The sequence below is a fragment of the Myotis lucifugus genome, unplaced genomic scaffold (genome assembly GCF_000147115.1).
Source record: "Myotis lucifugus unplaced genomic scaffold, Myoluc2.0 scaffold_257, whole genome shotgun sequence".
Taxonomy (NCBI): Eukaryota; Metazoa; Chordata; class Mammalia; order Chiroptera; family Vespertilionidae; genus Myotis; species Myotis lucifugus.
Window position 1 is genome coordinate 635,081 of NW_005871305.1, and position 17,143 is coordinate 652,223.

The 17,143-nt window shown below is 33.9% G+C and overlaps 1 protein-coding gene across 8 annotated transcripts in view; it reads left to right on the top strand.

Annotated features, from left to right (window-relative positions):
* Window positions 1-15,920, top strand: part of DBF4 (DBF4 zinc finger) — a 21,327-nt gene extending 5,407 nt beyond the window's left edge. For 3 of the 8 annotated variants that reach the window (XM_006099069.3, XM_023762721.1, XM_023762720.1), the window contains 10 exons: window positions 2,283-2,462; window positions 3,785-3,835; window positions 4,346-4,415; window positions 4,561-4,637; window positions 9,596-9,632; window positions 10,397-10,442; window positions 10,623-10,751; window positions 11,181-11,295; window positions 13,451-13,575; window positions 14,643-15,920. In XM_006099069.3, coding sequence (XP_006099131.1) covers window positions 2,283-2,462; window positions 3,785-3,835; window positions 4,346-4,415; window positions 4,561-4,637; window positions 9,596-9,632; window positions 10,397-10,442; window positions 10,623-10,751; window positions 11,181-11,295; window positions 13,451-13,575; window positions 14,643-15,615 — 1,803 coding nt within the window. In that variant the 3' untranslated portion in view covers window positions 15,616-15,920. Of the gene's footprint in view, window positions 1-2,282; window positions 2,463-3,784; window positions 3,836-4,345; window positions 4,416-4,560; window positions 4,638-9,595; window positions 9,633-10,396; window positions 10,443-10,622; window positions 10,752-11,180; window positions 11,296-13,450; window positions 13,576-14,642 lie in introns of those variants that run through there. The other 5 variants (XM_023762719.1, XM_023762717.1, XM_023762718.1 and 2 more) reach the window with 5 other exon arrangements.
* Window positions 15,921-17,143: the final 1,223 nt, after the last annotated feature.

Here is a 17,143-nt window from a genome sequence, read left to right on the forward strand (position 1 = left end):
GCCGAGGGGGGTCCCTCAGCCCGGCCTGCACCCTCTCGCAATCCAGGACTGCTGGCTCCTAACTGCTTGCCTGCCTGATTGCCCCCAACCACTCTGCCTGAGCGTCCCTAAGTGTTTGCCTGCCTGCCTGATCACCCCTAACCGCCTCTGCCTCAGCCCCTGCCGCAGCAGCTTCGTCCAGGATGACATCCGGGAGCTTATTTGGCTGTCTGGTCTAATTAGCATATTATGCTTTTATTATTATAGATTACTTGAATTTGGGATTTAGATAAGGAAAATGGCAAGAAACTGTTATTTAGGGGCCAAATTATAAGTGATACTTTATTCGCTACTAAAGAGTTGTAACTCAAGCTATAGGAAATGGAAAACCAAAAAGTGTAGTATTAGTATAACGGCAGACATGTAGACCATTGTAATAGAGAGACCAGAAATCAGTCATCATATATAGGTTGCCAAGATCATTCAGTAGGGAAAGGGCAATCTTTTCAACAACTGATGCTAGGAAAACTAGATAGCCACATGCAAAAGAATGAAGTTATACCATTACTGTCTATCATATGCTAAAATTAATTAAAAATAGATCAAGATCTATACATTCTTCTAAAACTCTTAGGAAAAATATGGCATTGGATTTGGTGTTGGTTCCTAGGATATGACACCGAAAGCACAGGCAAATAAAAAAAATAGATACATTGGACTTTATAAAAATGAAAAGGTTTTGTTCATCAAGAGCACTATCAAGGTGAAAAGACAACCCACAGAATGAGAGAAAAAATTTTTGCAAATCACATATCTAATAAGAGATTAGTATCCAGAATGTATAAAGATTACAAATCAACAACCTGATTTTAAAATGAGCAAAGAATTTGGATAATTCGACTTTTCTCCAAAGATCTTCAAATGGTGAATAAACACATGAAAAGATACTCAACATCACTAATCATTAGGGAAATACAAATCAAAACCACATGTGATACCATCTCACATCCATTAGGATGGTCACTATAAAAAAATAAGTGTTAATAAGGATGTGGGGAAATTGGATTCCTGTGCACTGTTGGTGGGATTGTAAATTAATGCAACTGCTATGCTAAATAGCATAAGGGCTCCTCAATTAAAAATAAAATTACTATATGATCAAGCAATTCTATTTCTGTGTATATTTCTAAAAGGATTAAAAGCAGGGTCTTGAAGACCCTGTTCCTAGCAGCATTATTCACAATAGCCAAAAGGAGGAAACAACCCAAATATCAGCAGATAAATGGATAAACAAAATGTGGTATTTACATACAATGGAATATCATTCAACCTTGAAAAGGAATGAAATTCCTACCCATGCTACAATGTGGATGAATCTTGGAAACATTGTGCTAAGCGAAATAAGCCAAACAAAAGGACAAATACGGGAGTCCACTTAATATGAGGTATATAGAATAGTCAAATCCATAGAAACAAAGTAGAATAGCGATTAAAAAGGGCTAAGGAGAATGGGAAGTTTGGTTTAATGTATATACAGTATCAGGTGGAATGATGAAAAAGTTCTGCAAATGGGTCGTGGTGATGATTGCACAACATGATGAATGTACTTAGTACTACTGTATCATACACCTGAAAATGGTTAAATTTTTATGTCATTTTTATCACAATTTTTAGAAGCATGTAGGAGATTGGCTTCTCTTGAAAAATTGGAAGCTCTGGCAGTGTGAGGGCCACGTATTAATGAAAATGAAAATACTCCTTTATATTTCTGCTGGCCCTTGTAGGCATTTGAGTTTATAATCCCTGGAATTAATAAAAGTGAATACTTACTTTATATACTGGTTAATGAAAATTGCTTGGGCCAGGGGGTTGTGGGGGAAGGAAGTCGTGATTTGCATTTAACCAAGGGGACTGCTGGCCTTAGCCGGACATTCTGCTTAATGCTTACATGAAATTAATTCATCTAATACATACTTTGCTTCATTTTTTAAATTTTCCTGTTTATATTGTGAGATCCTGTAGAATTTAGGTATAGCTGTTTAAAATATTTTAGAAGTCTTTAGTATTTGTTTTCACTTATTTCAATTTTCCTGCCTTTGGATGGGAATGATTGTCAATAATACTGACCTTGGTACATGTGTTTTTACATTCAGACATTTAAGTAATGATTTTCAAGCATTTTAGTAGGGAAATTCTCTTTAAACAAACCATTTTACACTCTTAAGGGTAAGGGTGTAAAGCTGGCTTAGCATATAAAAGTCTGATTTATATGACTCACTTAAAAATACTTTGTTTTCCTTTAGCGAGTTGAAGAATTTCTCAGCAAAGATATCAGTTATCTTATTTCAAATAAAAAGGAAGCTAAATTTGCACAAACCTTTGGACAGATTTCTCCTGTACCAAGTCCAGAATCTGCATATACTGCAGAAACCACTTCACCTCATCCCAGCCATGATGGAAGTTCATTTAAGTCTCCAGATTCAGTAAGTCTCTTAAATGTGCTAAGTGTCGCTCGGAAAGGCTACAGCCTGAGGATCTCATGATTTTTAAGAGCAGGCTGGCCTCGGAGTTTGCTTAGGTAGAACAATGTCTACATTGTGTGTAGCTTTCCAGTCATTAATAGGGCTGCTGTCTGACAGAAAGGTGATTTTTTTTTTTCCAGTAGTGCTTGTATAGTTATACTCTGCTTCCTAAAATAGACCCTTGCATTTAGGTATGATGGTATGACTTTATTTTTTAGAGTAATTTATAACTTAAAAGTAACAGTGGGTCATTGTTTAAAGAAGAAATGGAAATATTTTGTTTGTTTTAGAGCAGGGCTTAGCAAACTATGGCCACTGGCCAAATCCAGCCCATCACCTGTTTTTTATAGCTTTCAAACCAAAGCATGGTTTTTACATTTTCAAATAGGGAGAAAATCAAAATATTTTGTGACAAGTGGAATTGAAATGAAATTTTAATTTTGTTGTTCACAAAGTTTTATTGGAACATAGGCATAATACCCATGTGTTTACTTATTGACTGATTGTTTACTGCTTTCCTGCAACCAGTTAATATGTAAATGAATAAAGGCAGAACTGGATAGCTGGGAAAGAGACTACAAAGCCAGGAGAGCCTAAAATGTGTAGAAGTTTGCCAACCCCTATTCTAGATTTGTTGACATCATACTCCTTTGTCAATAAGTTGGAAGATACAGTGAAGAATAAATTAAACTGATTTAATTTGATGTGGAAAAGGGAAGAGATTAAAAACTAAAATGTTCATCTTATTTTTAGATTGAAATGTAATTATCATTTTAAAATCTCAACTTATCTACTGTAGCCATTTGCGAAGAAAGAAAAATTGGGGCAGGGAATAGAAGAAATGAGTTACATAAGAAATATCACTTGATAAAAAAAGATAAATACATAGAAAAAAGTCAAAGACAGAGGAGAACAAGGAAGCCTAATATATCTTTTTAGTTCATGCTTTTTGGAGGAATGAGATTATACACCAGTGACTAGTTCCAAATTAATTGTAACTCAGCATTTCAACTGCTTTTCTGGTGCTTTGTTTAAAAAGTGAAATGCCATATAAAACAATATATACAGTTACATCTTTAGTTTAATGGAAAACTAAAATGTAAACTTACTGATTTTTAGACGGTTTCAGAGGAACCTAGCTATTTTATTTTTCATGTTAAATAGAATTTACTATAGAACTGACCTTGGGTCTCGACAACATTCAATTCAGTTTAGCTTTTTACCTTTTTCAATGAGGCACAATCAAACTTTTTATGTTTGATTGTTCTCTGGTCTTTTTATAGGTGTGTTTGAGCAGAGGAAAATTATTAGCTGAAAAAGCTATCAAGGATCATGTAAGTATAAGTAGTAACTTTAAAAACAGTGTATATTCTGTTATTAAAAACTCAAGTAGAAAATAGAGATAGATGTTCTTGAAATCTTTCCTTGTTTTCATGGGAAAAGCCTAAATATCAGTATGTATCTTGTTTTACAAAGAACAGAATCCACTTTCATGAAGAAACATCTCCATCTTGTGGTCTTTTAAAGTATTACTAAAGATTTCTGAAGCTCCTGGCATTTTTTGCTATTTTTAAATGGAATAATTTCTTGAAACTAATAACTGTAAGGCTATATTGTGTAGTAATTGTCAAGAATATGGGAATATATTGAGCAGGATTGAAAAAGAATATGGGAATATATTAAGCAGGATTGAAAAAACTGGTGTTATCATTGCTGCTGTAACTATAGAGTGTTCAGTGACATTGTTTCAAATAATTTTTAAATTCAGCTCATTTAAAATAGCAATTTCTTAGAAAAACTATCAGACTGTTTTGTTTTGTTTTTTTGTTTGTTTGTTTTTACAGGATTTTATTCCTTCAAATAGTATATTGTCAAATGCCTTATCGTGGGGAGTAAAAATTATTCATATTGATGGTAAGGATTTTATCCTTCTTTTATTTCTTATATATTTCTTTCCCTTGGTTCCAAACTTTACATAGTGAAAATTCTGATTGCAAGAAATACCTGTTAACTCCAAAGGTAAAATGCTAATCTTAAACCCTTCTTTCTTTTAATAAAGACATAAGATACTACATTGAACAAAAGAAAAAGGAATTGTGTTTACTCAAGAAATCAAGCACTTCTGTAAGAGATTTGGTATGTTATTTTCCTTTCTTTTTAATTTAATTAAAGAAAGTGATCAAGTTTGGTTTTTGTTTATGTATCTGGATTTTTTTTGCCAAGTAGAATATATTATTGCCAGAATATCCTGAGGTAAACTTGGATACTGTATTCATAGTTCTGTTATAGGGTCTATCTGTCAGACCATCCTTTTGTGGTCTGCTTCTCTTCACTCAATCCTTAAATGAATATGATCTAAAAGGAAAATAAATTTTATAGAAGAGTGTATGTAAAGACATGAAGTCATAAGTAGGATGGCATGTTTTTGCAAATTTTCTGTATTATTATACATATTGACTCTTAGAGCAAGAGAATGACAAGAAATGAAGCTGGAAAAATTAGCGGGTTCACATAAAAGTATAGAGGAGTTTGTACATTATATAAAGGAGTTAGATTTTTTTCTTGAAGGGTTTGGAAATTTATTGCGAAATTATTAACAGAGGAACTGATTGGATAAGCATTTTGGAAAGATCTGATTGCCAGTAAAGAATATTTGCTGGCAAGACTAGCAGTTGGACATTGGCCTTTCAACTCTTTGAACACAATTTTCATTAAGAAATATTTTACATCATGAATACCCATATATGCATGCTATATACAATGATTCATAAAGTCTTTGTGACTTCACATTTTTAATAAATTTTAATTTATATAAAATATAAACAGTTCAGAAAGGAACAAATAATTTACTTAGTATTTAAATAAAATTGCTAATATTTTATTTGTTTGGTTGTCTCATTTACAAGTAAAAAAAAATTTCCAAATGACTTCCAGATTTTTGCAAAATGATGGGTGGATATTCCTTTATTGAAATAGGCTAAATATGCTACTGCACTTTGCAAATTATTTGGATTAAACATAGAAGTAGATGGAAATTTAAACTCAAAAGGACATTTATGGATTCTGAATACACACACATATTGAGTATTCTGGGATGATATGTCTGTAATCAGGCAAAAGGTTGAAAGCCTGCTTAAAAGTAGTAATAGAAGAGGAGCGGAAGATTTGAAAGATACTTATTAACAGGTTTCAGTGCCTTACATCCAATATAAACTTTATGAGGGTTCAGATCTGTCTTATCTTTAAATGCTAGGTGTTCATTACACATGTAACCTCCATTGTTCATTTAGTATTCAACAAATACTCAGTGTCTATTGTGTGCCAGGCACTAGGAAAAAAAATTAAAAGCTGGTTTTTGTTTTTTAATTCTCATCCAAGGATATGTTTTTATTGATTTTAGAGAAAGAGGAAGGGAGAGATGGGCAGTCCATCGGTTTCCTTCCCATATGCTCCCGGACCACTGTTTTACATGGGTGTGAAAAATATCTTACTTTTCTCTCCAAACAAAAATGATAAAAATACCAAATATCTCTATAATCCAGGATGTGTGATTAATTGGTCAACTTGATTCCACTTCTGGCAGGTTTTTTTGTTTGTTTTTTGAATGAGAAAAAAAAAGTTTCTGGAATAATTTTGGTTTGCCAAGTACTAAAACATTTCAATGAAGGTGCATTTATGGGTCTTGAATGGACAGCTATAAATCTTAGACATACCACAAATTTTAACACATTAATTATGTTCTCACAAATACTCTCGTTAATTTTTAAAGTTGGATAAATGTATTTGCTCCACTAATTTATTTAAAGTGCTTTGAGGTTCCCCCCCTCCTCCTGCAGTTAACCAGAAACATGTTTTGGGTGTTTTTTTGGAGGATTTTTTGTATATATTTGCCTGAGAAATATTGGTCATCTTTTTCTTTCAATGTCTTTGATTTCAGTGTCAAGATAATGCTGTGCTTATAAAGTGCTAGAATGTATTTCTACTTCTATTTTCTAGACAAGTTTTTGTAGAATCGGTTTTACTTTTTAAATGTTTGGTAGAATTTACCAGTAAGATTATTGGGGTGTGAAATTTTCTATGTTGGACATTTTTCAAATATGAATTCAATTTCTTTATTAGAGGAACCTTGGGTTGTTTATTTATTCTTGAGTGTACTTTGGTAGTTTGTGTTTTTCAAAGGACTTGTACATATTGCTAAAACTGTCAAATTGATGGCAAAAGTGTTTGTAATATTCCTTTAATAAGCCTTTAATGTCTATAGGGTCTGTAGTGACGTCTCCTCCTTCATTCCTAATATCATTATCGTATGCCTTTTTTTCTTTTCTTGGTCAGCCTGGCTAGTTTTATTTTATTTCTCCTTTTTAAAGAACCACCTTTACTGTAAATTCCCTTTAAGTTCTGCTTTAGCTTCATCCCAAACATTTTATATTAGATTTTTAAAAATATATAGACTTTATTTATTTTATCCTCACCCGAGGATATGTTTTCAGATTTTAGAGAGAGGGGAAGGGAAAAGTAGGGGAGAGAGAGGGAGCAAAGCATTGATGTAAGAGAGAAACTGCCTCTCATACATGTCCCAACTGAGACCAAACCCAAAACCTAGGTGTATGCCCCAACTGGGAATCAAACCTGTGACCCTTTGGTGTATAGGATGACACTCCAACTAACTGAAGTCACATCAACCAGAGCTAGACTTTATTTTTTAGAGCTTCTTTAGGTTCACAGCAATATTGAGTAGAAGATACAGATATTCCCATATACCCCTTGTTTCCAGTATACACACAACATCTACTACTATCAGTAATCTACAACAGAGTAGTACTAATTGATGAACCTATATTAAGTCATCATCACTCAGAGTCCATAGTTTACGTTAGGGTTCATTTTTGCCTTTTGGTTTAGACAAATGTATAGTGACATGTCTACCATACAGTACCCTAAAATATAATTTCAATGCCCTAAAAATCCTCCACGCTCCATCTATTCACCCCTCCCTTCCCCACTTAGTTCTGGCAACTACTGATCTTTGTACTGTTTCCATAATTTCACCTTTTACAGAATGTCATACAGTTGGAATCACAGTATATATATAGCCTTTTAGATTGGCTTCTTCACTTAGTGTTAGGCATTTAAAAGTTCCTGTCTTCATGACTTGGTAGCTCATTTGTTTTTATAGTTGAAAATTCCACTGTCTGGATGTGCCATGGTTTATCCATTCACCTTCCAAAAGACATCTTGGTTGCTTCCAGGTTTGCCAGTATGGATATAGATTAAGGATATAAATATCCATGTGAAGGTTTTTGTATTTTCAGCTCATTTGAATAAATACTAAGGTGCATGATTGCTGGATCATATGGTAAGAGTGTGTTTAGTATTATAAGAAACTGTCAAACTGTCTTCCAAAATGGCTATCCCATTTTGCATTCCCACCAGTAATGAATGAGAGTTTCTGTTGCTGACATGTCCTGTTTTCATCTTTGTTTAATTAAAAATATTTTAAATTTTACCTTAATGACTTATTCTTTGTCCTGAGCATGGTTAAGTGTGTACACATCTAATATTTTTATGTCTTCTTGGTGAATGGATCTTTTTATTATTATACAGGGTGTTCAAAAGTAGGTTTATGATTGTTTGTATGGAAAAATAATACAATAATTAATAAACAATCCTATCTGATAAAGAGGTAATATGCAAATTGACCATCACTCCAACACACAAGATAGCCGGCAGGGGAGGGCAGTTGTGGGCAATCAGGCCAGCAGGGGAGGGCAGTTGGGGGCAATCGGACCAGCAGGGGAGCAGTTAGGCTTCGATCAGGCTGCCAGGGGAGTGATTAGGGGATTATCAGGCTGGCAGGCAGGCGAGCGGTTGGGAGCCAGCAGTCCTGGGTTGTGAGAGGGATGTCCGACTGCCCGTTTAGGCCCGATTCCGGTAGGATTGGGCCTAAACGGGCAGTCGGACATCCCTTCAAGGGGTTCCAGATTGGAGAGGGTTGAGGGACACACACACCCATGCACAAATTTCGTGCACCGGGCCTCCAGTATAAGAATAAACTGTTATCAAATAGTTTTTGAATGCGTATTAGACATTGTAAATGTTGTTCAGGCTCCAGATCTATGATAATACTTTAAAGAAGGTTGATTTTTGTTGCTGCTGCAGGCAGTCATCCAGTTTTGTTCAGATTATCAGTTCTGTCTCAAATTAGATGGCAGGTCTAATCTCGGTTTCTGTTTTCAAAGACTTGTATGGAGCTTTCTGTTTGTTCTGCAGATGCATCACTTATAGATTAGCCCAAGACTTGGGCAGTGTAGTTTGAATCTTATAGTTCCAATTTTCAAAGCTCTTGCTTTGTATGTGTCCTTAGAATATGCAGCTTAGAGTTAACCCTGGTTTTTATGTGGATTTATACGGGGAATTAGGGATCCGCTTCTCCAGCTTGCTATTATCTGTGGTTTCCCCTTCACTCTCCAGTATGAAGTGACCCTTTTTATAGTTTCTCTAGTAAGAAAGTCAAGGTTTCTCAATTTCATTTACTTGTGGTACTTTTACAATTGCAGTTTCATAACTGGGGCCCACCCAAAGGGCTAAAAGGTGGGAGAAATCAAAGAGAACATAATACAGTGATTCTCTTTGTAATCTTTGGATTGCAGGAGCCTCTTTCCAGGTTCTTTCTAGCTAGAAAGATGGGGTTTGCATAGGAGAGGTAATCACTGGCTTCACTCTTCCCACCAACTCCATGACTATAGGTTGGTTCGTCCTTAAGGCAAAATTTCAAAAGAAAGATGGGGGGATGGGAAACTTACCCCTTAAAGGTAGCCTTTCTCTAAGTTTTTACTTCCTTCAACAATATTCTTGCTTCTGTTTACTTTTCCGTCTGCAGGTAGTTGCTTATTGTATTTTGTTCAGTTTTCGGTTATAATCAATGGGATTGGATGTATTCCAGCTTGACTGGAATTGATAGACTATAATGAATTTTTTTTCTTTTATATTGTTCTTTTCCTATATGGTTTTAAAAAAATAATTTAAGGGTAATTGCGATTTTCACTATACTATCAAACCCAGTATTTTCACTATCAAATTTTTTTTTTTTTTAGGGGAAAAGAGTAGGTGTTGGCATACAGAAAACAAGAAGTAAGTATTTTGATATACTTAAATGTGTTTGGTTTGCTATAGAAAACAGAACATAATTTTCTTAAAAATCATGTAAATACAGATGACTTATTCAGTAGTTCCTAGTCTTTTTAAGAACCTGTACCCCTGTAGCAATCTTTTTAAAAAATATATTTTTTTAATTATTAGTTTACTAAGAAAATAATATTGGATTAACAGAATTTTTAATGAAATAATAATATACATGCTTTAATTACACATTAAAGTCAAGCTCTAAAACTGATTCTGATTACTGTAATTTTAAAGTAATGAACATAAATGATGCTTTGAGATATCTGTAGTAATTAATATGATAGGAAAATACCTGTTTTGATTTGTATCAAAATTACTGGCACTGGTAATACTTATATGAATAATTTGAGGAAATGTCAAATTTCAGTTAGAAGTTAGTAAAAATAAAAGTTGAATTTGTTTTTTTTCCTGTTGAACCTCTTGAGCCTCCTGAATTCTACTCATAGGTCTATTGAGGGGGCGGGGGGGTCCATTTAGTTTCAGAATCTCAGAATATAGACGGAGCTTCTGTTATTTTGAAATGGATTGACATTGTAAAATAACTCACCTGAGATTTAAAACTAATTGAAATGAAATGGATAATGGGTACATAGTTGGTGATTTTTTGTGTGTTGTGTGTTTTGTTTTGTTTTTTAGCCAGAGTAGTTTTTTGTTTGTTTGTTTTAAATCATGGATTTGTAATATCTAATACCATGTTTTAATATGTTTTCAAGCAGGTAGACTCAAAAAGCCTTTTCTAAAGGTGGAAGATATGAGCCAGTAAGTATCTAAGTTTAATGTGTTAAAAAATATGGGTCTAGAATTGGGAAGGGAAGTCTAACTGATTTCTGTTGTTTATTTCAGATTCCAGATGAATTACATGATTTTAAAATATAAAACATCAAATGTGTTTTCTTTAACCATAAAAATGTTCATGTATTTTTCTTTTTATTCTTTTAGACTTTATAGACCATTTTATCTTCAACTGACCAATATGCCTTATATAAATTACTCTATTCAGAAGCCTTCCAGTCCATTTGATATAGATAAGCCATCTAACATCCAAAAGCAAACTCAGGTTAAACTAAGGTTGGTTTAACCTTTAAGTAACTTTTTATCCACTTAAACAAACATGAAAATAATTAATTTAATGCTGTGTGTGTGTGTGTGTGTGTTCGTTCGCTCTTATGGTCCCCCCCCCCCATATATTTTTATTGCCCCTTGGATAAATTTTAAGTCTGAATTTCTTTTAAGTGTGTCACATTTAGAAACTTTAGATAGATGGGGGGAAGAGGGATTGAAATTGCAAATAATTAAAATGTGTTGTTTTTCTTAAGTGATCTGAAATATGCTCAAGAATCATCATTACGTTCTTAGTTTGCTTCTCAATTGTTTAAAAAGAAAAAAGTTACAAGTATTTGTTGATACAAAACTCTGTGCAGATTATGGCAGATTCTGTTTGATTTGTTTTATTCCTTATGTTCAGCAGTTAATCCTTTTATCATATATTTCTATCAGAATCCAAATGGATGGAGATAAATGTGATGGAATCCCAACTCAACTCCAATTGAAAGAGAAGAAAAAAAAAGGATATTGTGAATGTTGCTTGCAAAAATATGAAGATCTCGAAACTGTATGCATGATTTTATGTTTGGTTTGATATTTTTAAAGCTATGAATAGATATCTGTGGTTATAACATTAAATTATTAAGTAGTATATATTTCTTTTTGATAGAATTATCTGAAATTTTAAGAACCCAAAGTGGGGAAATATATATTGAAAAATCATTTTTACTCATTTATTCAACAAATATTTATTGTGCATCTGCTATGTAAGAATCACTATTCTGAGCAAATATTGAACAAAGACCAATTCCCTGCCCTTATAAAGATTACATTTTTTGGAGGGGGAGGGGAGATAGGTAACTAGAATAAAAGAATAAAGAATATATAGAGAGAATATTTAGGTCAGTACTGTGAGAAAATATAAAGCAGGCATGGTGATTTTGCTATTTACATAGATTAGATAAGGAATACCTGACTGATAAGGTAATATTTGAGTTAGAGGCCTGAGAGAAATGAGGGAACAGTAAGACCTGTAGATATTGAAATAAACAATGCAAAAGTGCTAAATTAAACTGATTGTTGGGACCAAAGAACAGATGGTGGAGACCTAGACTAAGTAGAAGTCAGGAGTCATGGTCAGATTGTGGATGTAATTCAAAAGTGGGGCCAAGGGGATTTGTCAGTGGATTGGATGTTGGGAGTAAGAGAGATGAGTCATGGGGGACTATAATATCGCAGGCTTAAGCAATTAATAAATGGGCAGGTGATTTACTAATGGGAGGATGAGAATAAAATGAAGACAATTCTTTGAAGTAGCAGAAAGAAATGGAATAGTTGGAAGGATATGTGGGATAAAGAGAAAGTTAAAGATGGGAACTATTACAACTTGTAAATCAGAAAACACATATATAATTACATATTGTTTTTGTGATTAATCACTATGCTTTAATTATGTTCAATTTGTAACAATGAAAATACATCCTGCATATCAGATATTTACATTACGATTCATAACAGTAGCAAAATTGCAGTTATGAAGTAGCAACGAAAATAATTTTATGGTTGGGGGTCACCACAACATGAGGAACTGTATTAAAGGGTCGTGGCATTAGGAAGGTTGAGAACCACTGAGATAGAGGTTCTTCTATGATCATCCTGGTATAGGCTTTTGGATATAACTCCCTGATTAGCAATCAAACAAATAGAATTAGCCTGGTGATTCCACCTATTCAAAAGGAACTTTGTTTTCTGTGAGTTTTATTCCAATACACTGAACTTATTTATGTTTGTTCTTGACCACTCTTAAAATTAATAGTTATTTCTCTCTATTCTCCATTATAAGCACTGGGTAATGGAATCATCTGCCTATTCTCAAATGTGTTCCTTTTTAAAGATTATTTTTATACCTGACAGCATTCATTGTACTTCATTTGTGTGTTTAATCTACCTTATAGCTTCTTGTTTTGGATTCTTGTGTATTAATTATAACATTTTATTCACTGGATATTTTATAAGCCCTATATTATTTAATGGTAATTGTATAAGGCTAAATAAAGTAGTAAAGGGAAAAGTGTTCTCAAAGTATTAGAGCACTGTAAAAGTTATTTTTTTTCTCCATCTTTATCTTCGGATTTCTGATATAGTTCATTTGTTTTCAGTTACATTGAAACCACAAATTAGTATTTGACTTTTTTTATTGAAAAATGGAAGACTGAAAAGCAAAGTAAGGTTGACCCTTGAACAAACGGGTTTGAACTGCATGGGTCCACTGAAATATGGATTATTTTATTTATTTTTTTTAAAGAAATACCTGTACTGTTTTTGATCCGAAATTGGGAGTTTGTGGATGCTGAGGGTTGACTGTATGCATTGATCTATGCTGTTTTACATAGTTAGGAAACTTGAGCATCTCGGATTTTGGTATCTGGGGTGGGGGAGATGCAGAGAGACAACTGGTGTAGTTTTACATGGATTTTTGACTGAGGGAGTCGGCACCTCTTAACCTCTGTGTTCAAGGGTCAACTGTAGTTTTGGTGGTTTCTCAAAAGTTAACTTTTACTTCTGTCATCCTTCGAAGTTCTAGTAAAAGGTATTACTTTGGAGTAGTTATTAGAAACCTAATTTTAGGGACATGTAAATGTTAGAAAACCTGAACAAAAAAAGGTATCTGTTGATTTAAAAATATAATTTTATAATTTATATGCTTTTTTGTTTTGTTTTAGCATCTCTTAACTGAGCAACACAGAAACTTTGCACAGAGTAATCACTATCAAGTTGTTGATAACATTGTATCTAAGTTAGTTTTTGAATTTGTGGAACATGAAAGGGACATGCCTAAAAAGAAAAGGTAATTTATCCACCTAAGTTTTAAATTTTAAACTATTTTCTTAAACTAAAAATAAATCCAAAGTTTCCTATTCTTAGATGGAATATATATTTTGAGAATGTCAATATGGTTAAGGATTGATTACTTCTTTCCTCTCTCCTCTTTACTTCCAAAAGTGTTTATTTTAGATTACTTTTAAGGTCCTCATTTTAACATTATAGTCTAGAGGAGGGTTTTTTAAAAATAGTAAATATTTTAGGCTTTGTGAACCATAAGGCTCAGCTTGTACAGATAACAACATAATTGATTAAGGAATACCCAGTTTAATACAGACAGTCCTCGGGTTACGTCGGACTCAATGTACGTCGTTTCGTGGTTATGTCGCCATATCCCATTTATTTATAAAAAAAAAAAGTTCTGTCATTTCGACATGTTCATATGTGCTTTATGTTTTTTATTATTTATTTACCACAAGTAAAGGTCAGGAATTGTTATCTTTCTTTTAAATTTTTTTTACTGTTTCACTTCATTACTGCTGTGTATGTGCTCCATGTGAGTGACGTAGGTGCTTATGTAGGTGGGTTCCGACTTACGGTGAAAATCGTGTTACGTTGTGCCGTAGGAAGGGATCTCCAGTGTAACCCGAGGACTTACTGTATGTGTTTCTGCCTTAGGTTTCCCAATAATTGCTCATTCCACATTGCTAACTAAATTGAAAAGACAAAATTAATGTACATCACAACATAGAAGTTAAGAAATTTTTCAGAATAATGAAAGTGACCCAAATCTCTCTACTATCATCTTGTTTGATTTATATGGTTGAAAGAGTTTTAAACACCACATTCAAGATGCTGGAAGGGAAGAATGTGGATTGGAAGAGGGGTACTCTAGAGTTTTCAGCTATATCTGTAGAGGTTTATTACTTTAAAAACATCTAAATTTGTCTGAATGCTGATATTTCTGTATTTTTGTAATATTGCCTAAGTTAAATAAGTTTCATAAATAGTTTTAAAAGATTTTTACTAATTTAATGTTTAACTACTAAGAAATATTTTTTTTGGCAATTCTTTTTCTTTTTTTCTAAAAAGATTAAAATACAGCGTTGGATCCCTTTCTCCTATTACTGCAAATATCCTGAAAAAGTTTGAACCAAAAGAAAAGCTAGAATTGCAACCTATTTCTCAGAAAGACTTCAGGGAAAATAATGTACAGGTGATCAAGCGGAGTTTTCTATATAAAGAAACCCAGCAACCTGAAGAGGAGCTTGTGTTTATTTCAGAGCACATCCCGAGCCCTTCAAATGAATTGAGAGGACTTGATGAGAAAACAAATCAATATTCCACATTAAATCCAGCTGAAAATGACATAAAACAAAATTTTACACATCTATTTCCAGGTAAAAATGGACAGGGATGCATTCTTGATATTTCTAAACATAAATTAATTATAAATGAAAACAACTTGGAAGAAATAAGAACAGATCATTGTCTGTGTAGGCTACAGACATCTATACAAGTTTCTAATTTCAATATAGATAATAGTGCATCTCAACCAAAACAAAAATCAGATGTTGTGCTTTTTCCAGCAAAGGATCTGAAGGAAAAGGACCTTCATTTAATATGTCATGATTATGGTCTGTCAGCAGTGAACAGTTCACAGGAGCACCGAACTATTCAGGCAAACACTCCATCCCGAAGTTGTCTCGGGGAACCCAATGAATGTGACATCAAGAATATGGATAGCTTACCTTCTGGTAAAATCTGTCGGAAAGTGAAAATATTATTACGAAGAAATAAAAAAGAAAATCTGGAACCAAATGTGGATTTAGATAAGAAAAGAACTGAATGTCTTATTACACAAGAGGAAAACAGAATTTGTAGTTCACAATCTCTACTGGACTTATTTCAGACTAGTGAAGAGACATCAGAATTTTTGGGTTTCACAAGCTACACCGAAAATGGTGGAATATGTGATGGTTTTGATATTTGGAGGGAGGATGATTCAAATCTGTCATCACTGTTTTCCTCTTTCCCTTCAAATTCTACATTTACTGGCTTTTAGATTTAAAAAAATAAATTTAAACGGGATAAAAATCATACTGAAATTTTTATAAATATGTATAGAAATTCTTAGTTGTTTTTTTTGCCAACTTTGTTTACAGAACCAAATGTAAATGTTAACAATAAAGGTAATATTTACATTTTTCTACAGAATTGAATACCTATTACAGAAAAATTGTAGGGTAAATTTGTGACTCATTTTTATATACTCTGTTCATAATTGTTTCATAAGAATATGAATAAGTGCTTTATGACACTGAACACTAGTGTCAAGTGAAATCTCGAGAATATAAAAATTTAGCATTATTGCCTGGTTGCAATGGCTCAGTGGTTGAGTGTCTACGTGTGAACCAGGAGGTCACAGTTTGATTCCCTGTCGGGGAACATGCCCAGGTTATGGCTCGATCCCCAGTAGGGGGTGTGCAGGAGGCAGCCAACCAAGTATTCTCTCATCATTGATGTTTCCCTCCCTTCCTCTCTGAAATCACTAAAAAATATTTTAAATATTTAGCATTGTAAATTTAGCAGATATTCTGGTTTTATCTATTGTTTATTAAAATAGAGTCCAATGGCCCTAGCTGGTTTGGCTCAGTTGATAGAGTGTCAGCTTGCAGACTAAAGAGTCCCAGGTTTGATTCCGATCAAGGGCACATGCCCAGGTTGGGGGCTTGATCCCCAATAGGGGGCATGCAAGAGGTAGCCCATCAATGATTCTCATCATTGATGTTTCTATCTCTCCCTCTCTGAAACAATAAAAATATATTAAAAACAAAAAATAGAGTCCCATGATATTATGGCTGTAAATCAGGAGTTGCTCAGATGGGAAGCAAAAATTTCTAGAAGGTCACAAGACTAATGACAAATAGGGCCACTCCTGCTTCCACCTACTGGTTCCCGGACTTATGTATTCTCTTAGCAGAGACACAGCACCATATAAATGTTTTTAACATCCTAGATTATATTCCATCCTCAAAAATATCACCTCCAACCCTTCAAGGTGATGCTATAACGGTGCCTCTATTAACTATTACAATACTCTGTCACTCAGGCAACTTCTGGGTGACTCAGTATGTCGTAGACCTATGGATCACCTGATCATGAACCCACTCCCACACCTTTTTTGTGATTTTAATCCCCTAGTGAAACACGAAATTAGGAATGATGCCATGCCAATGAATCAAACCATCTATCTGTAAACCCTCAAAAAGTGATGTGAGGAAGAAAGACAAACACATCTGGAATGTGCCTGTTACTATACCTGGTGTAATCAACTTGCCTGGTTGGTGGTCTCACGGAATTGTGTCATATCAAGAACTCAGTGTTGGTCTCCGTTTCTGACAGGTTGGACAATTGGCAATGGCAGAGACACTAGATCAGCTTTAGTCAATAGGAGCCCATGCTATTGAGCCCATACATAACTTTCATCCCTGCCAATATCTTCCTTTTGCTCATGTGCCCATTGTGGCAACTTTTGGGTGGTGATAATGTGTGATATGAAGATACATTTCATGACCATTCCCATATGCCAC